Below are 24888 nucleotides of genomic sequence, written 5' to 3'. Positions count from 1 at the left end.
ACAGATGCATTTCCATTGGTGAATTTCTCTGCTCACTTGCATATTTCCAGTCTCAGGCCAGGCTTAATCCATGTGCATAAAACCACCACATGTGGCTGACTGGGTTTTCTCAGTGTCACAACAGTTGGATAAGTCACAAAGAGGCAAAACAGCTTCTTATTTTTCATTCTTGTTGTCCTACGTGTCCAGTTCATCTGTGTCACCGCTGTTTTTTTCTCTTCCACTGCTTGAGTCAGAGCAGTGATGAATTAAAACAAGAGCACAGTCGCTGTTTGAAGTTTGAGGAGAGACGTTATTATGACTTCTCCCTTAAAGGTCAAGTTGAGCCACAGACATGATAAAGTGCGCAACGAGAGAGGGAGGAACTGAGGGGTTAAAGGAGAGAGAAGTGTTGAAATAACAAATCGGTCCTTGCAGATGGTGCTAAGGCACACCAGAGCGGGTTCACCGTCACACGATTTCCACCATAAATAACACCAACGCAGTGTCATTCGAACGAAGACAGACACTAATACTAAGAACTTAAGGGAGATTTTGATGTTGAATCCATATAAAAAGTTTCCATCTCATCAAACACCAGGTCACTTAAAGGGAGAGTAGCGGCAGAATGACAGAAAATCCCAGCTTCCAGTTATTTTCAAAGTTTTCCTCAAACCACAGTGATCTTATGTGGTCTTGATTATGACGTAAGTGTTGGTTTAGGGAATCATCTAGTGGTTCTCTACCCTTAGGCTTAACCTTAACCTCCGCCACCTGGCTGTTTACACCTCTCTGCCACTTTCCTTGTGAGAAACGGAGCAGGAGATCTGAGAAGTTATGTCATGTCCACTCAGCCGACAGTGAGGAGAGCTGATCTTGAAGAGGGTGAACTCAGGCTTTGATTAAGAGTGTTGTTGTAAAGAAATCTGCCTTCTAACAGTGAGGAGAGACTGCAGTGGAGAGAAACATAGAAGGTCTTGACCAGGGTCCCCCCATGCTCTTTGACCTCAGGAGTAATTTGTTTTTCTTTAAACAGATTGGCTAAATGTTCGGCACATTGAAGCAACAAGCCAAAGTGTAAATCTTCAAAAGCGCTTTTCAGGGTTTCAATCTGCTCGCTACTCCTTTGGGAGAGTATTGAACCCGTCACCCCCCCCCCCCCCCCCCCCCCCCCCCCCCCCACACACACACACACACACACACACACACACACACACTCACTCCTTGTTTCCCCTGTCTTTCTAGACTCTCTCACCAACATGCATTCTTTGTCTTAGTCACATCATCTTTCTCATCCTTTTCCAATTGTTGCGAGTTTGAAGTTGTGTTGGCAGCAGCGCTGTCACAGAGAGGTCAGGCAGGTGGAAGGTCAGCCACGCTGCCTCAGGCCTTAGATCTCCCCGCGTATTTATAGTTGTGCTCCTGTATTGTGACCATAATGTCATGACAGCACTCACATTGTTTGACAAATGAGTTTCCTTGTCATGTAGTGCTCAGCATCCTGTGGTGAGAAGTGGACCGCTCGTCTGTGTATGACCTCACTGTAGCACAGATGTGCTGTATGCACAGATGGACATCTGACCAGCCCAGTTGGCTTTTGTACTTAGTGTTTTGTGAGTTTAGATGGAGGGACACGTAGCAAAGACTTCATGGCATCTTATTTAGAATTAAGTCAGTGTTTTGCATTACTCTATCATATTGTGTAATGAAGTAAGCATCAAAAACACCCGTCTGCTGATTGTCTGCAGATACAGATGGAGCTACTTCTGAAATCATGCTTCTTTGCATATTTTCAGCCCTGCTGCCATGTTGTGGACCACAATGCAAGAAATTATGGGGAAAATTGTTGGTCGGAAAATTGTCACCATTGTAAAGTTGTTTGAATGTCAAAGGATAGGACAGCGTCTGTTTATTGCTGTCCTCCTGAGTCTTTGTGTTTCCACCCAGCCACACACATGGATGTGCTCCACACTGAAGTGATGGATATGAGGCTGAAAAGGTTGAGAGGCAAACTATCTGCCTCTTATTTAGACGTGTGGAGAACAGAGCCTTCCACATCCAACCGCACAAGTACACACACACACACACACAGTCGCCATAATGAGCTTCCACATCAGCTGTTTTCCACCAGCTAGTTTATTGTGTGCGACCTTCCATTTTTGCTTCCAACAGCAGCAGGCCTGTTCAGCAACAGTAAACAGGAACTTTGTTGTCTCCCTTCTCCCCCCCACCAAAATCTCCTAAACAAAGCATCTTGTTGTTTACTTGCCTTTTGCTTGGGGATAAATAAAGGGCAAGAAGACTAACCTCTGATGTCTGGTGTCGTCTGTCTGGTGTGTGCGCGTGTGTGTTGCTCTGTCCTGTCCTGCAGCTGCTGCACATCTGCATCGAGGGATGGGGGAACTGGCGCTGGTCAGAGGCCTTCAGCGTGGACAATGTCGGGACTCTGCTGAGGACCATTCAGTACAAAGGACGCACCGCCTCACTCATCATCAAGGTGGTGCAACTCAACGGTGTCCAGAAACAGGTACAGTCAGTTTTAGCTGATTTTATGTTTTTTGTTTGTTTGTTTGGGGGTTGCAGTTTTTTTCTGGTAATGTTTTGATTGTATTAAAAAGCACACAAAAGCTTTTAAAATCTTGAGAAAATAATAGATTCCTGTTGCTGCATAAAGTTAAATCAGTATCATTGTAACAAGAGCTTTGCAGTTAGCTTCAGCACTTAAAGGAGAGATAATGGAGAGTGTTAACACTTTTTAACTGAAGATTAAGTGAAGTGAAGATTTGTGGTGCAAATACACCACAGCAATAAACAAGGACCAAAGTTTTCAGCAAAACCAAGAATACAGGGATCCTGCAGATTATCTTCCTGCTAATATTTTAAAAGACTGAAGTGGTTCAGAACTCCACAGAAAGCAGGAACTCGTTTGCTGCATCATGCCTGTTGACCACTGCTATGTGTCACTTTGCCTGGCCACTTTCCCAGCACTCATTTTGGGATGAGCACTTTTTAATCTCTCACTTTTTTTCCACTCCTACGTTGTGATTTAGTTGTTGCTCGGCTCACAACAGACCATATTCTGTATGTGTAATCTGTTTTACAGCAATAAAGCAAGATCTTATGAGCCTGAAGCCATCCAAAAACACAATGAGCCCCATCAATCCACAGTGGAGATCACAGGAAATCATAAACCAATCCTGTTCCCCTTCTTACACCAAGACTGGTGGTGGATCATGTTTGGATTTTTCCACAAATATGAGGCAAAGTCGTCGTATTCCTGAAAATGCAGCGATGCCATCAGATTATAGTGGTGACACTTTGTTATGTAAACAGTGTCAAGTGTCGCACACGTCTCCCTCTCGTCCTCCAGACAAAACAGACTCGGCCCCTCACATTCCTTCCTCCGTCTGTCCCAGACTTTGCTTACATCTTGTTCCCATTGGATGCAATGATAGGGTATGAGCACTGGTCACATCCAATTCACAACACAAAGCCTCAGAGTGGGACAGCGGCTGCCACTACAGAGGAAGTTGGCTCCCGCCTGCGTGAGCATACCTCATCTTGTGTTTTTTTTGGGGCGGGGGGTTCATCCTCAAAGTGTCACACACTGCTGTACTCTCCCTCCCCGTCTGGCTACCCTACGCTCTTTTATTATGACAGCCTCTTTATCATTCATATTGGCACCTCATGTTGACTGCTATTCAAAAATCCCCCTCGTATAACTCTCCCTCTTATAAATGCCATATACACACACATCTGCACACTCATGCATTCTCTAATTACAGACACACGCACACACACACTGGGCACACTTTGATGCCTGTGGTAAACACATGTGAAGGCATGGGTATTACGGCTGCTGCGGACAATTACTTGTCATGATCAGTTAAACTATTTTGTGATCATTGAATCACCATTTCATCTGTAAAATGGAAATAGTGAACAGAGCATTAAATTACTTGCATTACCCAAAAGGGACACAGTGTACAATAATAGCAACAAATCACAGTCTTGTCCTTGGGACATTGTTGATCAGTGAGGAAGTAATCAGGCTGCAGACAGCAGCTTTGATAAACACATTTTTAGTAAGCATGAAAGTTGAATTTAAAGTTTGAATGAAGTCTTATTGATTCATAATGCTTGAAGGTGTGATGCTTGTCTGAAGGAGAACATTGTTTGTTCCATAACACGTTCCTAATGACATCAGTTCCCTCTCCAGGTCATAATCTGTGGGCGGCAGGTGATGTGTAGCTACCTGACTCAGGACATTGAGCTGCGGGTGGTGCAGCACTACGTGGGGCCTGACAGTCAGACAGTGGTCAGGGAACACTGTGACTGCCTGGAAGCTGGGGCAAAGTTGCCTTCCTATGTGCTGGAGGACGCTGAGATGACAGAGCTGTGTGTGAGGGCCAGAGGAGATGAAGACTGGTCCCAGGACGTTCAACTTGAGAGGAGGGACAAGGGCAGCAGCAGCTCTGTTGTACAGGTATGTTCACTCAAATAGACTTGGGTTGACATTGTGTAGTCACTACATAACCTTTAAGATGAAGTTAGCCAGGAAAGACCTGCCTGGAAGCTCTTTGTTAATTATTTAAAATTTCATTTTTAAAAAGACATGCTTAACATGATATCAGATACAGGCAGATGTAAGTACAGACTGCATATCTCCATTGTGCATTGAATTGTCCAAATGCCAGCTGCTGAATATGCTATCCAGACAAACACAGATAGACGCCCACATTGCACACACCACTGCTTCCAACTGGCTCTCCATCCACACACATGTTTGGAGCTGGTGACTGGACCACCAACTGTGACCGGATCCTCTTCTCCTGGGTGGCCACAGTGGCAGAGCTTCCACGCTGCTACTCACAGTTAGGGAACAGATTAAGATCTTCCCCTCAGATAGGCTTACAAAGGCCCTCTAACCCATAACCCAACCATGTTGAGAGGCAGAAAATACAGTTTATGCTCTCTCATAACAACACTAACCATAGGCAGGAAACACTAGCTGATATGTGGGCACATGGAGAGGCTTTGAAGCCACTTTCACACTGCTGGATTAGTGCCAGACAATAACTCCTTCACTCTATCCCTGCTGCTCTTGCTGTGTATTTGTCTTGCTCCCTGTCTCTGTCTGTCCCTCTGTCTTTGTTTTCTCACTTTAAGCTGTAAGCCCCATGCTGTTAACAGCTCGCCTCTCTCAGCTTCTGTGTGTGGGTCTGAACATCTCTGACTCCACTCCAACCTCTGCTGTTATCTCTTCTCCTCAGATAAGTCATTCATTACACACATGGAGGGTTGGCTCCGAATGAGAGAGCTGCCTGGACTAGTAGCTGGATCCTTGGATCTCTCTATCTTTGTCGGTCTCCTCTTATTTCACTCTCTCGTTTCCTCCCTTTCTTTTACTCTCTCGCCCACACACTTGCTCACTCGTCTATCTCGCAGTTGTTAACTCCTCTTCTTTATTTACTTCATCCTCTGGTATTCAGCCTGTCCACCTGTTCCAGCCTCTAGATGTCTCCCCTGTGAACGTCTGTCTTTTCTCATCTGTCTCCTGATTATCTGTATCAGTAACTCCTCTTCCTCATATCTCACCTTCATCCTCCTTTGCTCTGATATTCAACATCTTTTTTTTGCCCTTGTCCTTTGCCTTAGACAGAGTACAGGAGGTCGTCTTGACCTTATCCCAGCACTGAGTGTTTTCGGTGAATCAGGCCTTTAGAGTATCTGTTTACCAGAGTTTCTCTCTCTCATCCTAACAGGGCTGTTTTGCAAGGCCCAAGATATTAAAACTGAATGTTCGCTCTGTCTCTTTGCTTCACTCTGCTGTCCCCACCAGTAAATGAAGTCCCTGGTCTGTCATAAACTAGACCACTTGTAATGTGCCTTGGCATCCCAATGCTTTAATGAGGAGTGAGGAGTAAATGGGACAAACACCAGTGACACATTAAGAGCGCTCAGCGTTCGGTGGGCATATTCTCAGCCTTTAAATCTTGCTAAGATTTAACTGCCTGTAATGGCCCATTATCTGGCACTAAGAGTTGTCAGTCGCCTCAGTCATGATATTGTGTCGCAGGGCTTTAGGGAGACTTAACTTTTAACTACTGGAAGAAGCCAAGAAACAAAGTTTTTAGGACAAAACATGATAATGTGTTACTGATGGAGGCAATAAACATTCTGTCAGTGAGCGAGAGGCAGCAAAGGCATTTAAGTCATCACATATCCATATTTTATATTTAACCACAAACAAACACAAACAAGTTGCCCTTGAGTGTCCTTGATCAATCTTTTTCTGTTAACCCTTTGCAATAATGGAAAAGGAAAAACACCACATTCTCGGAAGTGCGGTATGACTTCTGTATTCGATCTCTAAGTAATGAGAGTGTCAGTAACAGCCAGTTCGTCTGCTTTCAGGTGCCTTGCTCCAGTGGTTCTTTGCTCTATGTGTGGTGTACTCTTATCACACTTGAACCTGACTCTCACATGCAGCAGAGGGTGGTAAGTACTTTGTGCACAAACACTCAGAGGCAAAGTGGAGTGAAGGTTTTTCTTGATATCTGTTCTTACTACGTGTATAGATATCTCCAGCTCTTACCAGGTGATGAGAGCAATATATTATTGATTATTAGAACACACCGAAGCAATATATCTGCATAAAAAACATAGTGGATATGATAAAGCAAATCTTACGATTTCTTTTCACTTAAAGTGATTAAAGTCCAGCCTGGTTTGCTTGTTTTCTGATGTGGTTGATCTGTGCTTTTCTTACATAATTCATTGCTTTACGTATTTTCAACCTGTTATATCTTATTAGGATAGCTGAATTCACTGATAACACTATAACTCTATAAAAGAGGATTCTTGGTAGCCGAATTACTGAACATCTAAGGTCGTTGTGATATTCATTTAAGTATCCTTGCCAGTTTAATTCTGTGCAGTCCCTTAGTTTGTTTGGGCTGTATGTCTCATTGTTGATTGTTCTGAATCCCCTGTTTCAGGTGGTTTTCAGTCCACTGTTTGTGATGAGGAGCCACTTGCCAGATCCAGTAATCCTGCACATAGAGAAAAGGAGTCTGGGACTGAGAGAGAGCCAGCTCATACATGGACAGGGCCACCAGGAGCCAGTGTTGAACACTGAGGCCGACCTCACCCACCACCTCACTTTCCAGGCCAGGTAAAGAAAAAAAGAAAAAGTCATGGAGTAACAGCTATTTGAGCTTTGATACATTAAGACCGGGCACATTTGACTGCTTCAAATGGAAAATTGGTTCACACCTTAAAAAGGCATTGTTGATTTATTGTTTATCACTTGTTAATCAATTTGGTAAAAAGAAAAAAAAAAGCACCAAAACAACAGTACACATCTCATGATGTATGAGCACACACTCAGTGTCTGTCCTCATGACTGAGACAGAGCCTCATCTCTGGCAGGTCCTCTGTTTCCATCCTCACCATTTGCTCGTAACATGACCATCAGCAGGACGAATCCACTGGACAATTTATTTCTTTCAGTCCAGTGTTATATTATGTCATCAGCAACCAGCTCATACTGCTGCAAAGGACAGAGTCTGACTCTGGTCTTCTGTAATGGGCTTTTTATGCCTCAGTTTAGCAAAGATGGAGAGACACTTACTTAAGATTCTCTCACACCACATTCTGGTTTCTGTGAGCCAACATGAAGACATGATCCAGGGGAATCCAGGCACATTTCAAGGGAACAGGAAGCCAGCTTGGCAGCAGCTCCAATTCCAACATGTCAGGTCGGACCATAATTACACCTCATTTAGATATGGGCCCTTAACAGAGAGCAGGTTTTTGGCCCCGTATTGGCTCTGTATTTGCGTTTGTGTGTGGAGAGGATTGTGTGTGTGTGTATGCACACATGTTTGTGTGGGTGGATGAGTAGTGTATGTGCACATGTGTCCTTGTATCTGTGTGTGGTCTGTGTCTGTCATTGTCTTGGTTAGCTATGTGCCAGTGTAAGTGTGACAGTCGCCACTTCATCATGGGCAGAGTCCGTCACATACATCACTACTGCGCCTGTTACTCTGTCCCAGTTTGTCAGTGTGTGTTCACACTTTCTCATATTGTCCATGTCCTCTTGTAAGAGACAGCTCTTCATACAGTTTATCATAGCAGGCTCCACTGAACTGAATCAATTGTCAGAATGTTTAGTTGCATCAAAATTGAAAGGAAACATAAAAGAGCGGCCATGTCTCTGTAATTCATCTATAGTTAGTTATATAGTCTAATAACATCACGTGTCATGTCACAGCATATAAATGTCAGATGCTTTAGTCCAAAGTGTCTTTCAGTAACGTGAGTCTTTATTTTTCAGCATGGGTGGCCCCGAGGGAAATAACTACCATATGTACATACTGTGTTGTTGTTGTTCCTACTGTATTTGTTATCTGTACATCTGTAATCTGTGTTGTTTTATGCAAACCCATGGAAGAAAAATCACCCCTTTGGTAGCAACCAGTGCTGATCTGAATAAACAGAGTAAACGTTGAGTGTAATTGACTCCCCCTGAGAGAATTTTTTGCAGTAACCGTTGTGTGTTTAGATATCTGGTCACAAAGTTTGTTTTGATTTCAGCTGCCATAAAAGAACCACAGTGGCCATACAGTGACTGGGAATATTTTTGGCCCCTGTTGTTGTAGATAAATCCTTTTCATCTGCGCAAAAAGCAAGCTCAGAAACAACCAAGTGTCTTGTCTTTCTGTACTGCAACCACAATGCTCCTTGTGTTTACGATCCGTCCCCTGTCTAAACCGCCTCTCACTGCACAAACTTACATACCCACCTCCTGTGTCCCCCCCAACTCAATCCATCCCTCATCCTTCTCCATCCTCACAAACACAGACTACAAGCCACAATTGTAAATGTACCTTTGCACACATACACATATAACACACACACACACACACACACAGGCACACAAGCCCCCAACCCCAAACCTCTAGGAAGCATCCAATCTTGAATGTTCGCTGGTCAACAGCTCGTCTTTCCTTCCTGTAATTACACATAGTTGTGGGCTCTAATGGACGAGGTAGAGAGCAGAGCTGCGGTCTGCGACACAAGAGACACAGACAAGTCTTAACCAGAACTGTTATGTCCTGCTCTCCTCATATTGGCCACCACATTAGAAAGCTGAGGGTTACAATCAGAAGCCTCTTCCAGTTTCTCCCCTCAGGAACAGCTCTGGATGAAAAGCTTCCTGTCAACACCTTGTCCTTCTCCTCTGTCTTGCCCCAGATCCATAGGCAATAGCCCCTGTGTTCCTTTTATAGCACAATGAACTCTATTAATAATCTATTGCTCGGGGGTAAGGGGGCTGCTTGGCCTTAGCCAAGTGGAACTGGATGCTGCCCAGAGAAAGAGAAGAAGCTATTGCTGTGTTTGGATTTAGTTCTTTTTTTCTTCTTGCTGCAAAGCCATAATTGACCAGTGTCTGGGGCTGAGGTATCCAATAGGATTATTTACTGCTGTTTAGCTCTTTCTGTGATCTTGTGAATTAGTGTTTGTAAGGCTAGACTGCATGTCAGGAAGAAAAATCCAGAACAATGGGCAGATTCAACCGTCTTTGAGGTTTCAGGGTAAATGCAGAGTTTAGCTGGAGGTCATTTTAATTGTTCTGAACTGAACAATGGGAATAGTCAGCTGCTGTCAAGAGATGTCTTGTTCCATAGTGAAATAAAAATAAGTTTGAATTGTTTCTGGCATAGAATAAGTAAATATGCTTCCAAGCCAGATTTGCTGACAAACTATACAGCAGTGGTTCACAACTGTGTGCCTTTATGACCCTAAGAGTATGGAGGTTTTCATTTCAGGCAATCACTTATCGCACCACTCACCACAGAGGAGGAGATAATCAAGATAAGTGAAATCAGCTGGTACTGTGCCTGCTTGGCAGGAGAAGCTACAGATTGTTGGGCAAAGATAACGAGATATGTTTGTGAATCAGTGAGAATATACATGTCCTGTGAGGTATCTATTTCAAATGAGCGTTGGCTACATTTTCCCACAAAGACACATAAACACATGCATCGCGCCTTGTCTTGACCATGTTTTGTGTTGTTTTTTTTAGAAGTCAAAAACGATTTTGTGTTTGCGCTCCATCTTTCAGGGAGGATGAAGATGCCTCTCACTCCGCTGTACCAATTTCCACGAGCCTAATCAAACAGATCGTGAACAAGAATGGAAATGAGGACAACCTGGAACACATCCTGGCTGACTTCTATGGTCCAAAGAGCTCCACTGAGTCACCATGGCCATACGTCACCAAAGATGCCAACAGGTACTCCACTCCGCCCTGCATTTGTAAGAATGCATCTTTGTAGTCCAACACAGTGGATGCAAACTGTAGGTATAAGCCTGCGATTAGTCGCTTATTTCAGGCATTTTTTTCTGATATCAGAGTGATAATGGGTGTAGCCAGACCTTTCTCCAGTGCTGACACAGCACTGTGGAGATCTGACTGTGAGTGTCTTTGTACGTAAAGCTAATGGGAAGGGTGGGCTACGAATTTTTATATACACTTTAGCATTTACTTTCATAATTAATGTCGATCATCTTTTTAAACATTTATAAGCACCTGGGTGGAATAAACATGATGAAGCAAGGCAGGACAGAGAAATGATGTCACACACGCACACTCACCATGACACCTCATGATCCTTTGTTGTAAGTCAGCATGTATCATTCTTTTCCATCTTTATTCTAGCACTTCTGTGGCAAGCATTAAATCTGGCTTTTAGGATTTCATAACACAAATTTCATGGAGACCCACCAGAGTGGTTTTTCTAATAGTGAGCCTCATACAGCATCCCTCCTCAAAGCACGAAGTTGTGCAACCGAGCCCTTTAATGAGGGAGGCTTCTCTTTACTGCTGACTCTTTGTTCACATAATAAAACAGTTAACTGCAAAGACAATGCAGAGCTGTGCATCAGACGCTAGCCGGGGATCCCGCTGCCTTCCCCACAGACCGGAGATTTAGGCTGTCACTCTGTCACAGTCCCACTTTTTCACGCAAGTCACAGGGCCTTGCATCCACTTAAAACTTGGCACAGCTTTGCAGAGCATACAGCGTGTATACTGCATATGTGTGCAAATGCGTGTATACGTGGTCCATGCATGAGTTTACGTATACTGTTGGAGCAGCACACACATATGAATCTGTCCACAAATGTCACTCTGGGAATCATCTTTTGTCACAAAGCAATCACATCTTGATAGCAGCGGTAAAAGACGTAGCCACATGCTCTCTGCGTTCCCTGTTACAAAGAGTCCCAGCGGATCTGCTGGACATGTGAGCCATATGTCTCCCTGTGGTTGCCTGGGTTTCTCTGCTCTCTATATATACGCAAACACACACACACACACACACACACACACACAAAGATTGCTGCCTTGCACATGTGAACACACTTATAACACTGTGTTACATACGCACACCACCATTCAAATTGCCCACCTTTAAATGTCACACACACACTGTGACGCAGCTAACTGACGGGTTTGCCGTCGGGTCTCTCTGTCAGTCAAGCTTCTTTCCTCCCTGTGACACAAAAGCCCAAGGGCGAAACACACTGCCCATCATGGAGAGTGATAGTTCATCTGAAACCCAGAAATCTGCTCTTTTATGATCAGGAGCATGATGAAAAAAATGCTAAGAAATTAAAAAATGTGTTGTCAGAGGGTTAATAGCACTGATATCTATCTCTAAACACATTCAGGCGTTGCAAGTGAAAGCCACAGTTTAATTTATATAGTTTCCCTTAATGATGATAATAGTGATACAGTTTGCTGTTTGCAAAGAGGGTTCAGTCTCCCTGGCACAGCGGAGAAACCAAACCAACTGAACTCCTTGGCAGGGAGTGTGTAAATATTGTGTCTCAAAGGGGCAGAGGAAGTTGAGAGTGGTAAATGTTATTTTTCTTTCTCTGTTGGATTTTTAATGGCAGAGAGGCACCTCCACAATCATTAAACAAACATCTTGTAGTGGTTGGGGTTAGGGTATGCTGCAGGGTGTGTGTGTGTGTGTGTGTGTGTGTGTGTGTGTGTGTGTGTGTGTGTGTGTGTGTGTGTGTGTGTGTGTGTGTGTGTGTGTGTGTGTGTGTGTGTGTGTGTGTGTGTGTGTGTTCAGAGCAGTGTGCTTCTCAAAATACACACTTCCAAAACCCTCAGCTCCAGAGTTGGCGGGTTTTGACAGAAGCTGCTGAGCACATTTCTTTCAATTACCTTTTTGTGAGCTCTATAATGTGATTTATGAGCCCCGCACTTTACTGCCCTCAGCCTCAAGGTCAATGTCCTACTTTACCGCACACACAAACACCAGTAAATGATGAAGTAAAACTATCGTTGGGGCTTTTTTTAGACGCATTTGACAGCAGGGAGTCTTTGGGTATGTGACAAGTTTGAGGTGGCAGGTTGGTGGGTTGAGCGGACTGGAGGCAGCCTTGGGAGAGAGGGAAGACTGGGTCGCCTTTGATGGCTTTGAACTTCAGAGTAAGTCTGAGAGAACTGTTTGTTTGGGTCTCTTCTGGCACTCGGCGCTGTTTAGGGTTCACAAGACCATGATTACCGTGAAATGACTGCTGTGTCAGTGGATTGGTGGAAAAATGGTTGTGTGTTTCTGTCTGTCTGCGTGTTTGTCTGTGTCTTCACATGCCCATGTGTGTTCCCAGATGCCCTGTCAACTGCTCTCTGTATCTGTTTGTATTGCATAACTTGTTTGCAGACCTTTTCTTTCTATGTATTTGTTTAGCCTGACTGACTGTCAGTGTGTTAATGGTCTGCATAGTATAACAGTATAAGAATTGTTTGTTTATATACGACACATTTGAATGCCTGTTTAAGGCGGCATGCTGCTCTGTATTTGGCATTGTGTAAAACATGTCCGTAGCCAAATTACGGGGGGAATTCTATCCTTTATCTTAGTGATTGAGCATAAATGGGTTTTATTACCAAGCTGATCTGACAATAATGGTTGTTTATCAATACTGCATTACAGGTAGCAGTGTGTCTGTCTCACTGTCTATATATATATGTCATTATAGCTATGTGTCTAGGGTGAGTGTTTACAATCCATGCAACCATAGCCTTACTGCAGTGGCTTAAATGAGAAACGAGAGAAATTTGTTCAGCATGTCTGCCCGCTTGTCCGTAGTCATGTCTAGGCCACTGGATAGAGTCGGGTTGAGCAAGGCATCAACACTGGCAGGCTTACATGTTTAATTCCCAGAATTTCCTGTCCACTTGTGCTTGAAATCTTCAGAATTTTATGGCAAAGACCAAAGCTTCCACTGGCTCTGCCTGTGTGATCAGTGTCTACATGCTCATATACTGTATATCTGCCAATGAGTCGCTGTAGTAGAATCTAATATTGGAGTGATTTCTATCATAGTATGTTTTCTCTCCACAGGTCAGTGCTGGAGCCCATTGCCCAGTGGGACAGTCCCATGCAGGTGAAGTTATCCTGCTGGAAGTCCGGCTTGAACACTCTGCTGGTCGAGCTGCTGCCCTGGGCCCTGCTGGCCAACCACTCCCAATGGGACCTCTGGCTTTTTGAGGGAGAGACCATTGTGCTGCAGATACCAGCTGGCAAAGTCATTGTACCACCCAACTTCAAGGTAGGGGGGCAACTAGAGTATATATACCCTGCAAGAGACAGATTATGAAAAGAACAGTCAAAGTCAATGCTGCAGAGGCCAACATATCCTGACTTTTAGTCCCAAGCTCCAAAAAGGCAGGATCCTACGTTAGGAAGAGGATTCAAATGAGTTATAATGTATAATTGTCAACTTTCAAATGTTCCCATCGGGTCAAAAGTTTACCATTGATTCCTGATTCTAAAAGACTTTATTGGACTCTACACTTGCTAATTTCCATCACCATGTGATCTAAAATTATCTTCCTATTCCTCTGAAGATACAATTTGTCTTTAGATCAAGACCTGGAAGTCTGTCTTTTTGTGGCATGACAGCCCTCATTATGAAACGAGTTCTTTCTTTATTCAGTCTTGACAAATAAGCACAAAACCTGAGATCATTCACCAGAACTGCATTACAACAATATTCCCTGCATAAGTCTATCTGCAGCCAAGATCTGTCATTGTATACTGTAGGCATGTCTTCACACTGGCTTGTGAGATCAGAAGAAGTGGTCTGCAGATGGTTTTCCCCCTGTGGAACATAACACACTCATACACAGACTTTTCTGCCGCTAACATGGGGCTAAGCGGCAAGGCAGCGTATCAGAGAACAAGTGCTGCCATGGTTCAGCACGAAAAAACAAAATAAGTTGTAAATATGTAATAGCCTGTGAAATAGAAACAAATAAAGAATTGTTTCCATAGCACCATGCATTTTTTCATGGCACAACAAGAGAAGCTTTGGGGTCCGCTGCAACTCTTTCAGACTTGATTGGTTTATGTGGGAAGGCTGGTGTTTGAACGGCATGTTTCATAATGCTGCTGAGCTGCACAGCCAGATGAACAATCAGTGTGTCACTCAAGCATCAGTGCGACAATTAAATTGTGTTCTCCTGATAAAGCCAAGGGTAATGGAAGTTATGTGCTCCTCATGTCCAGGACTATTTGAAATGCTTTGCAGGGACACTGTCAAGAACATTGCGCTGAGTTTTTGGTAATGAAGCCACAGTTGACTTAAGCATGTGACTGTTTCCAAAATGCAATCAAATACAGTCTATTTAAATAGTAACTTTTGTCTGACATGACTGATGATTTCATTTTCTTCCTAATTCTCCATCTGATTGCCTCCTTTCCTCACCCTCATTGTTCCTTCTCCCCACCCTCCGTGCCCTCTTGTCCTCCATCATGCAGGAAGCCTTCCAGATTGGTATCTACTGGGCGCACACCAACACCCTCCACAAGTCTACAGCACTGAAACTGGTCCATGACCTGACTTCTCCCAGATGGAAGGAGGGATCCGACTCAGAGGTGGTCACTCTGGATGAGGAGGGATATGTAGAGGCGGACATCACCCTGGGAGCCTTCCCCGGCAGACAGAAGGTAAGAGACAAAAAGAAAGAAAGAAACAGTCAAACTTTAAAGCTTTTACAACATGCAGTTAAAGCTGCTCATCGAATGTCACTGAATTTAGAGAGATGTATTCCAGGCAAGGAAAGTGAAGTAATTTACTGAATTCTCAGGAGTCCAGACACATTTTTTAATGGTGTAGTAACATGTCAGAATGTGTTTGACAGTTTGTGGTTTATTTATTGAATTATATTACAAGCAGGGTTGTATATTAAAACCAAAACAGAGATCAATTATTTATTACTCGGCAAAGAAAGGAACGAAAAAAGACATACCATACATAGATTATTTAATACTTCACAAAGGCCTTTGTGAAGTATTAACTTCTAACAACAGGATTTCCAAACAAGAGCTTTTTATTCTCTCGCCAATAAGAAACTGAGTGAGAAACAGAAGTATACCTGAAAGTGTAACCCAGGAGAAACATGGCACCGCAATGAAAATGTGTTGTAGTAAAGAGCAGTATAATGTCATTCATTTTCAAATCGGTTTAAATACATATATTTATACCCACATTTTTGAGTGTAACCTAATTAATTATTTCTGTATCTGTACGTATGAGGCCGATATCCAGATTTCTCTAGTAATATATATATACATATATTCTTTTATTTTTAATTTTTTTTTTGTAGCCAGCATCTCAGTGTCTGTTCTTTCCTCTGTAGCTGTGTCAGTTCTGCGTGTCGTCTGTGGTCAGACACGGCATCCAGATCCTACAGATAGAGGACAGAACCATTCTTATCAACAACACTCCTTACCTGATCCAGTACAGGCCCCTGCTCACTGACCATGCACTGGGAACTGATGACCAGGTACTGTGCATACTGTAAATGCTCACATTGACACACTCTCTCCTCTCTGTACGCTGAACAGAGGGTTTCTCTGAGTCACACTCTATTTTCAAGCTACCATGCACACAAATGCAGTAAATAAACCTCAATAGTGTGACTCAAAGTAAAGTTCAGAGGATTTCTGTCATGTCAACTCTGGGTTATTTTTGCTTGTGGTAAAAAATGAAATGCAAAAATAGAGAATCTTTTTCTATTTGTCTTTCTCTACCTCAGTTTTAAACAACTGCTTATGTTGGTGTCGTGCCAGAGCATATGAGAAGTTTCAGGCTATACAAGGCTAACATTTCATACATCACGACACCTGCCCAGTCTCTAAGTCCCCATAAGCTTAACTGTTAGCTCCAGCTCGCCATAAAACTGTGAAATAGTGTAAATCCTGGGCCCATAGCTTCAGCTCCTCACTGCCGCTCATAACCGTAAGGCCTGTGTGCATGTTTTCATGTATATGTACGGCCCTGCATCATGTCTGTCTAGTCCTGCTAGACTTTCTGAAGCTTCACACATGCAGCATATTCCCTATGCACATTACTCACACACATCCACCCCAGCACTACCGCACATTGCCGCACACATTGCTCGGATGTAGTAAGCCGTTTTCCATCAGATCATGTTGCTCCCCCTCTCTCCCTCCACCGTTCTCACCATGTGGCAATGGCACTTCATAGGGACATTAGACAAACACCCAGAATTGGATGCAGGTTTCCCTCCTCGCTTTCATCTGTTGCTTGTTCCCAAAAGAGAGCAACAATGTAGTGATGTCATTTAACGAGCCTTCAGACCCTCTTAAAGAAGGATGGCAGAGCTTGCCAGTTGCCACTAATTGACTGAAGAAACTTTAAAAAAAGAGAGAGAGCTTAAAAAACTAAATAGCGGGCGATGGGCTTAACAATAACACAGACCACAAACAAGGCTAGGAATGCCTTTCTAGTCGGTCTATTCATCATGCTTAGTGCCTAATCCCTGTAGTCCTCAACTACTCGCTGCTCACTGGCTGCTAAACCAGCGCAGCAGGGCTTCTCTGCTACCAATTTAGCGCTAAGCTGAGTGGGAGAAAGAAATGAGTACAATAACAACGTGGTTTTAACATGTATCTTTTGTTGTAATGACTTGCATCTTCTTTGCTCTCTGACGTTCTTTTGTTCTTGGCCTTCACGTCACCTCTTATATCCTTTTCTGATGCGACTTTTGTCCCCCCCCCTCTCATTTTTTCTCTTCACCTCCATTTCTTTATTTTCTCTTCTCTTCCATCTTTTTTGATTTATGTTTTTTCCTTCTTCATCTGCTTTTTTCTTTAAAATTTATTTGTTTTCCCTCTTCCTTACCCTCTTATCCCCTCTCCTCTCCTCTCCTCTCCTCTCCTCTCCTCTCCTCAGGCCTGTGAGATACCAGAGACAGCAGTATTCAGCCTGGCTCCCCCTGAAGAATCGTCCCTGGCCAAACCCTGCTCTGTGCCATGCTGGGACCTCCTCCAAAGCAGCGTCCAGGGAAACGTGGAGTTCCCTCTGCCGCTCAGACACATGCTCTTCAGCCTGTTTCCCAGGCCTGATGGTGGAGTTGGATCTGCAGCGTGGAGCCTCCCCGCTCCCATCCGACCAGACTTCCCCAGGCACAGTTTATCTGTTCCTGGGGAACTGGACTCTGGGGGTGGCCTGAGCAGCAGGTGGGTGAGGCAGAACATTTGTGGTGTGCTGGCTGTGACAGTCCATTTAGAGCGGGGTAGTGAACCCCGGCTGGCACAGGACATAAAGCAGGGAGGTACTGCTGGTCATAGCTTGTTAAATACTGGAGATGAAGCAAAAGGAGAAATGCCCTCAATATTTCCATTGTCAGCCTCTCGGCTTTTTCTTTTGCAAGTGATCCATCTCATGTCTTTCTTTCTTTCCTCCTGTCTTACTTTGTTTCTCTCTTTCGTTTCTTGTGTGTTTTTGGCTGAATGTTAGTAAAATGTCATATAGTATAATGCAAAGATATTTCATGGTCTAATCACCACAAACACAGGGCACAGGATATGTGCAGCACGTAGGCCAATGCGCATGTGTTTTTCCTTCCGTTACATCCTTGTGTTCTGCTGTTGGACTGGCCAGCTTGGCTCTCATTTACTGTGTGTAAATTCAACATGTGCATCCAAACACAACTATGGACACACACACAGAGTGACAGTGTGTCAACACCTGGCTTCAGTTAGGGCTCTGCCCATGGATGCACCTCAGGGATTTGCAAATGGACATAGCAGTAATGTGACGTTCGACATGCTGGTGGGTGTGTGAATGCTTATCTGTGTGTGGTTAGAAGGGGTTGGGATAAGAGCTGTCTGTGGACAGTTTATTTACGGGCTTTTTTATTTATGTTTTTATTTGTGTTTTGCAGATGCATAGTACTGACATATCAGGAGCACCTTGGGGTGACATACATCATTCTGAATGAGGACCCCTCTCCTCGCATGCTGATCCACAATAAGTGTCCTATCCCACTGCTGCTAAAAGAAACTGTCAAAGGTATGACCTTCCTTCTCCTCTCTGCTCATCTTATGCCATTATCTTTGTACTGCTGGTTTTTTACTATTTCCTCTTGTCCTCAATAGAAACTCCAAGGACTGAGGTGTACTGCCGTCCTCTGCCTGCCAACTGTTCCCTGTACCATGAGCTCTACCACCACTTTTCCAGTTTCCCTGAGTGCCGGCAGAAAGAGATGCTGCCCGCTCTGCTGTTGAAAACCACCTCAGACCACAGCTCCACTGACTGGACTGACCCCATAGATATCAACTCCCCCGGCACTCAGGTAAGAGCATACATGTCAGTCGGGTGATGCATCAAGATTTTGTCTCAGGTGTGAGGGGATGTCACATCTCTCAACGCTAAAAGAACAGTATATTTCCCTTTTGATTTGAATGAGTTAGTGTAAGAAAGTCCTAGGATTGTGTTTATTTCCTCATCATCCCATTTTTTTCAAAATTGGACAAATCTCATCTGATTTAAACACAAACTGTTCTTTATGAGATCTTGTTTTCTGAACAACTGCTGACTTAAAGATCCAGTGTGTAGGATTTAGTGACATCTAGTGGTGAGGGAACTGATTGCAACTAACTGAATACACCTTGCCTCATCCTCCCCTTTGATGGCCCCTAAACATTAAAAAATGCAAAAGGCCTTTAGAGTCAGTGTGAGGTTTGTCCCTTCTGGGTTGCTGTTGAAACAACAGTGCAACATGGCGGACTCCAGGAAGAGGACCCTGTCCCTCTGTACCAATAAAGAGCTTTTCTAAAATAGCGAAAACACAACGTACAAAATGTACTATAAAAGTACCATGTTTAGCATGACCATACTGTTACTTGAATACTTTTGGGGAAATGTGTATTAAATGTGATTTTTGCTGCACAATTTATACACACTGTCTTTTTGCACAAAGCTCATTCACACAGCTTTAGTACAACAGCTTGTGTTTTTGGTCAGTGTAGCAGTGTGGGGCTCGTGAGATGTTAAGGAGCAGTGTGTGTAATGTTTGGTGTTGTGTCTAGCCAGCTGCAGGTTGGGGTTGAGGTTGAGGCTGTGTATCTCTGGTTACTGTGATGTCTGAGTCTGACCTCTGTGGTGGGGGCGAGAGGTCAAAGGTTGGACTTGTTTTGACTGCTCAGCGAAGCGTTCAGCAGGGATCTGCTTCCTTTCGTCACACGAGGAGCTGATCTCTCTGAACCTGGAGTGGTGGAGGTTAAAGTCGGACCCATGTATGCTCTGGAACACACAAATGCAAAGAACAGAGGAGAGAGCACTGAGCTATGACTCTGTGAAGAAGTAAAGTTACATCCACAAAGTTTATTCAAGGTGAAAATGAACACACGCAACGCTCTCTAACTACAGAGAGTATCAGAGCGTGCTGATTTACCTCACCACAGTCTGTGTTATGTTGTTCCGCAGGTGGTGTTCCTGCCAGGCTTTGGCTGTCTCTACATAGACGTGAAGTATGAGAAAGGCACCCTGGTTCTGTCTCTGGCACCAGAGGGCAGCATGGACGCCCTAATCAACCTGCACAGCAGGTATGTGTGCACAGGCAGCGGTTTTATTGATGTTATTTTATGCTCCCTACATATTTGAACCATAACAAATCGCCCATGCATGTTGTTCTTCCTAACCTCCAGGTATCTACCCAAGTGCCTTTTACTGTGTTCACTTCAAATTGCTTTATGATTATGGTTAACTGCAATGTTTTCATGCAGCAGTTGTTACAGGACTCCAAATGTGAAGAAACAGGCATCGTTTTCACCACAGGAGGGCAATAAAACCTCCGTGCTGTCATGAGTGAAATTAGTACAGTAGAACATGGTATTACAGCTTTATTCCATTACATCAACACATAGCTCCCTTGTCATTTTGGCAAAACGGGAAATTAATATAATCAAATATTAGGTAAATGTAAATAAATGGCATCATTCTAATGTGCTCTGGTGGTAGGGAATTCATGAAACATCACCAGCACAAGGTGAATGAGTTTGGTCTCTATTTGTCCTCTACAAATCCTCTGAATCATAAGTTAAGATTGAAGTTCAGTTTAGAATGGAGATGTTTTCTTACTTATTGATAGTAACAAACGACAGTTAAACACATGACAGCCTAAAAGAGTGCTGCATCAGTGACCACTGTCACAGCCCTTTATTTATTGCACTACCTGATACTTTCACATTAATAACCTCTGTTTGCTTTCAGGTCCTCCACGCTGTCCTTTCGAGTTCTCCTGAGTGAAGCCAGTGTAGTGTTGAGTGATGACATCACCAATCCCTCTGGTCCTGTCGAGCTGCTGAGACTCACATTGACCAAGCTGCTCCTCAGCCTGGCTCCAGCACCCACCTCCCTGCCCCCGGAGCTGGCAGTTGACCCCGGCACGGACTCAGCACCTACGTCCGCTCTGATGTCTGGTGCCTCTCTGATTGAGCTCTACTGCTCCAGTCTGCAAGTAGACAACCAGCTGTATAACCGAGCAAGTTTCCACTTCCCCGTGCTGCTGTGCCAGGACCAGAGAGGGCTAGCTGAGCCTGGGGGGTCGTGGAGCAGCGATGCCAACCCCACTCAGTCTCCTGAATCCCTGGAGGAGTTCAAACGCTCCTGTTTCCTGCAGCTGAGGATGGCGCTGGCTGGGGACATATGCACTGTGGAAGAGGTTGGATTCATTCTTCTGTCTTTGTATTTGCGTTTTCCTTGATGAATTTTCTATTTAAGTATATTGGGTTTTTTTTTAATTTCAAAACACTAACAGAATAACACAAAGAAGACAGGAGCAGTTAATGCAGGTCAGGTATGGCCTTAAAAAACTAAGGAGAGAAATAAATAAACAAAAGTGAAGAAATCAAATGAAATAAAGAAGTAGCCACCAGTGCTACTACTAATAACAATAATGATACAGTAATTAAGTCAGGGGAGTGCTGCCCTGTCCACTGGCACCAGAGCAGGATCAGGACACCTTCAGGGAGCTCCAGAGTGGGTGAGCAGGGTCAGTCTGGCAGGATGTTGCAGTGGACTTCACAAATTTTATCAGTATGCTTCTACTGCTGAAAACATGATTAGTACAACCTCCTGCAATCACAGACTACACCATAGCCACCATGCTCATAATCACATAGTAACCACCTTACCAGTCACCTGCAACATGCTGCCCTAAAGGTTTGCTCATGGGCATTAATGTTGTGTTTTTTAATTCATTACCAAACAGTCCAACACACTGATAACTCAACAGGAAATTGTTACATTTTTTTGTCATGTCAAAAAAGACAAAAGCTTTGTGTACTTTCCCCTCAGGTCACCTTCCAGCTCCAACCTGCCAGAGTCTACCTTGAAGACACCTTTGTTTACTACATTAAGACCCTGTTCCACACCTACATCCCAGACAGTGCCATGACCTCGGCCTCAACCGAATCAGAGACCCAGAGGAGCAGAGAGCCCGGATCTGCCCCCATCCTCCCTGAACAGGTGAACCATTCAGAACATGTTTATTTAGGTACTGATGAGGCTGAATGTTGTCATTACTCTCTTATGTCAATACTAAAACTAGTGCATGTCTTCCAGGTGCTTCAGTCGGTGCAGGCGTTAGTCCACCCTGTGCGGCTGCAGAGGCTGACCATCCAGCCGGTCAACCTGCTGGTCAGCGTCCACGCCTCCCTGAAGTTATACATCGCTTCAGACCACACTCCTCTCTCCTTCTCCCTGTTTGAGAGGGGGCCGCTGTGCACCACGGCCAGACAGCTGGTCCATGCTCTGGCCATGCACTATGCTGCTGGAGCCCTCTTCAGAGCCGGTAGGTGGTGGCTCTCAAATGCCTCGCATTCACCTGCTGCCACAGTACACGCACCATACAGCAAACGGTCCTTCAAACCAGCTTGTAGTTCACGTACTACACAAAGACTGATAATGTTGCATACGCTGTATTTTTCTATTCACACTATTGGGACACAGATTTAGGGTCTGTATCAGGTAGGCTCCCACCTGTGTGCACTCAGTTTAGGCAAACGTGGACAGAAGAGTAACAGGATGTGTGCTCAGCTGAGAAATTCCACAATTTATACTCGCTGAGTCTAGAGTTGAGCTTTGAAATGATTGCACCCAAGGGCTCTCATTGCTTTGTGGTAGAAAGTGCAGTGAAACTGTTGAGTTCCAGGAAGCAGAATCAGAACCTCCAGAGGCTCAGAAATGATGTAGATCCTTTCTTTGTCATAATTTACTGTTTAATCGTAAGACTTGACTGATGTCTCGGATGTGTATGCAGTGCATTATAGATCAGGCCTAAGTCGGGCTTATCAGGCGCTATAAAGGCTCTGTACCTCCCTCCTGCGTTGTCCTCCTGTCTACTCAAAGCCTCCACACATGTTCTGATTTAACCCAGTCATTTCCACATCAGAAATCACCGTTCTGTACGGACACTTCCTTCCCGCTGTCTCTCGTTAGAGCCCTCGTTTCTGCTCGTATTTCAACACGTCACCTCACCGCGTTCTCCTCATCCTGAATCATCATGGAGTGAGGGGCACCAGGAAGCATTGCATTCTGGGACTGATTAGTACTAGGATGCACAGTACTGCGATCGCGCGTACACCCACAGGCGTAAATCCATGTGCACGCACATGCAAAGACTTAAGGACATATGGACATTAAAAGGCATACGCTCTCTGTGCATATACACTCCAGTATATGTGTGTGTGTTTCAAAGCATGACTCAGCCCTGTAAACATCAGCTCCTGTCAGGACTTTATGCTTTACCAAAACCACAACTAGGAGAGCATGTGCAGCAGAAACGACCACTAGGCCCCACTGGAGTTGGTTTCCGACCATTAGAGTCCATCACTCAAGTGCAAATTGACGGAGAATAAGAGCAGAGCGGGCTGTGGCGTCTCGAGAAATGACTGGTTGATTTTTGTGATGCAATTGTCAGTGCATAAATATCAATGAGCCGTGCCATCTGAAGGGGACTGTATGGTTGAATGAGAGAGGTGAGATAGTAGGAGGCAGTAAATCTTTCTGTGGCACATGTATGATTTCATGCTGGAGTGGGTATGTGTGCATGCAGCTGAGAAGAGTTCTGATAGAGTGAACACAATGCTGAACATTTGATGATGATGTAAGAACATTTTCAAAGTTATTCTGTAAAATGTTTAGATTGGGAGAGCCTCCCTCTCTAAACTGCTTCTGGTGAGTGAAGGATAATGAAAGTGAGTTGACTCAAGGGGCCTGTATGTGGAATGTTCCTCCTAAGAACAGGTGTTCCACATGGGTTTCTTCCGATTTCTTTGATTTCTTCTAAAAAAATTAATCTGGCATTATATAGCATTTTCTGAAAATGGTGTGTTATAGCACCATGGTGGCTCCCTCCAAAAATAATACAGTTAAAGTTTATTTGTTTAAATTTTTGCTTCCAGTCCAAGTTTGTCTTGTAAAGCTAAACTGAAAGAGAAGTCTCTCCAGGAAGCAGAAAGAAGGCCGCAGCGCAGAGGAAACGGCTCTCTGAAACAGTTTTTTAAACCTTTGTTCTTAGTGGCCACAGCATGAAAAGAAAAACTGATATGTCTGTGCTGGTCAAATCTCCCAGCATAACATCGATTACACACAGTACACGATTGATGACAACAGTATAACAAGTATCATGTGTCTCAGGTTGGGTGGTGGGGTCTTTGGAGATCCTGGGCAGTCCTGCCAGCCTGGTGCGGAGCATCGGGAACGGCGTGTCCGACTTCTTCAGGCTGCCGTATGAGGGTCTGACCCGCGGGCCTGGAGCCTTCGTCAGCGGGGTGTCCAGAGGGACCTCCTCCTTCGTCAAACATATCTCAAAAGGTACCACAGATGTTCATCATGTTATTGTTCATTTTACCGCACATTTCACAGGCACATTTGCACATTCGCGTAATATCCAACTTCTCCCAGACGGATACGGCAAATACATTCTTTTTACACAGTCTCCCTGTTTCAGTCTTGAAATGGTTCATTCATTTAAGGCACCATAATGACCTCCACCTCCACTCTGCGCTCACTGACAGTGTTCACTGCAAACGATGAACTTTGGGTTTGAACGTGTCACCTTTGTGTTTAGGCACACTGACGTCCATCACTAACTTGGCGACGAGCCTGGCCAGGAACATGGACCGCCTGTCTCTGGATGAAGAGCACTACACCAGGCAGGAGGAGTGGAGACGGCAGCTGCCAGAGAGCCTGGGAGACGGGCTGAGGCAGGGGCTCTCACGACTCGGCATTAGCTTGTTAGGTATGTGGGGATGCACTCACACACAGACTCAATGCCTCATGTGGAATCATTCATTTTACATCGAGGTTTTTGCAATTGTCCAAATCTATTCCTGGTCCTGTTACTTCTGAAGCATCTTCTCAGTCACACAAATGACAGAAACAGTAGACGTCAGTGGGGTTTTGGTTGAAAGTTATCCAGGTTTTTTTAAAAAACATGAAAATTTGCAATGACAATGCTGAGATTACAATGAACAGAATCATTACAAGTAATAAACCAATCCC

The 24888-nt window shown here is 44.3% G+C and overlaps 1 protein-coding gene across 1 annotated transcript in view; it reads left to right on the top strand.

Moving 5' to 3' along the window:
- The window catches only part of LOC139333438 (intermembrane lipid transfer protein VPS13B-like), a 319141-nt gene that overhangs the window by 288063 nt on the left and 6190 nt on the right, over nucleotides 1-24888 (top strand). The window contains exons 47-63 of the mRNA XM_070965843.1: nucleotides 2351-2506; nucleotides 4199-4465; nucleotides 6397-6480; nucleotides 6981-7156; nucleotides 10112-10282; nucleotides 13410-13617; nucleotides 14829-15017; nucleotides 15710-15856; nucleotides 17269-17555; nucleotides 18263-18390; nucleotides 18477-18673; nucleotides 19807-19925; nucleotides 20593-21043; nucleotides 21679-21849; nucleotides 21946-22174; nucleotides 24022-24198; nucleotides 24455-24625. Of these exons, the coding sequence (XP_070821944.1) occupies nucleotides 2351-2506; nucleotides 4199-4465; nucleotides 6397-6480; nucleotides 6981-7156; nucleotides 10112-10282; nucleotides 13410-13617; nucleotides 14829-15017; nucleotides 15710-15856; nucleotides 17269-17555; nucleotides 18263-18390; nucleotides 18477-18673; nucleotides 19807-19925; nucleotides 20593-21043; nucleotides 21679-21849; nucleotides 21946-22174; nucleotides 24022-24198; nucleotides 24455-24625 (3328 nt within the window). The remainder of the gene's footprint in view (nucleotides 1-2350; nucleotides 2507-4198; nucleotides 4466-6396; nucleotides 6481-6980; nucleotides 7157-10111; nucleotides 10283-13409; nucleotides 13618-14828; nucleotides 15018-15709; nucleotides 15857-17268; nucleotides 17556-18262; nucleotides 18391-18476; nucleotides 18674-19806; nucleotides 19926-20592; nucleotides 21044-21678; nucleotides 21850-21945; nucleotides 22175-24021; nucleotides 24199-24454; nucleotides 24626-24888) is intronic.

Source organism: Chaetodon trifascialis, chromosome 7 (assembly GCF_039877785.1).
Source record: "Chaetodon trifascialis isolate fChaTrf1 chromosome 7, fChaTrf1.hap1, whole genome shotgun sequence".
Classification (NCBI taxonomy): domain Eukaryota; kingdom Metazoa; phylum Chordata; class Actinopteri; order Chaetodontiformes; family Chaetodontidae; genus Chaetodon; species Chaetodon trifascialis.
This window is presented reverse-complemented; position numbering and strand designations above follow the sequence as displayed.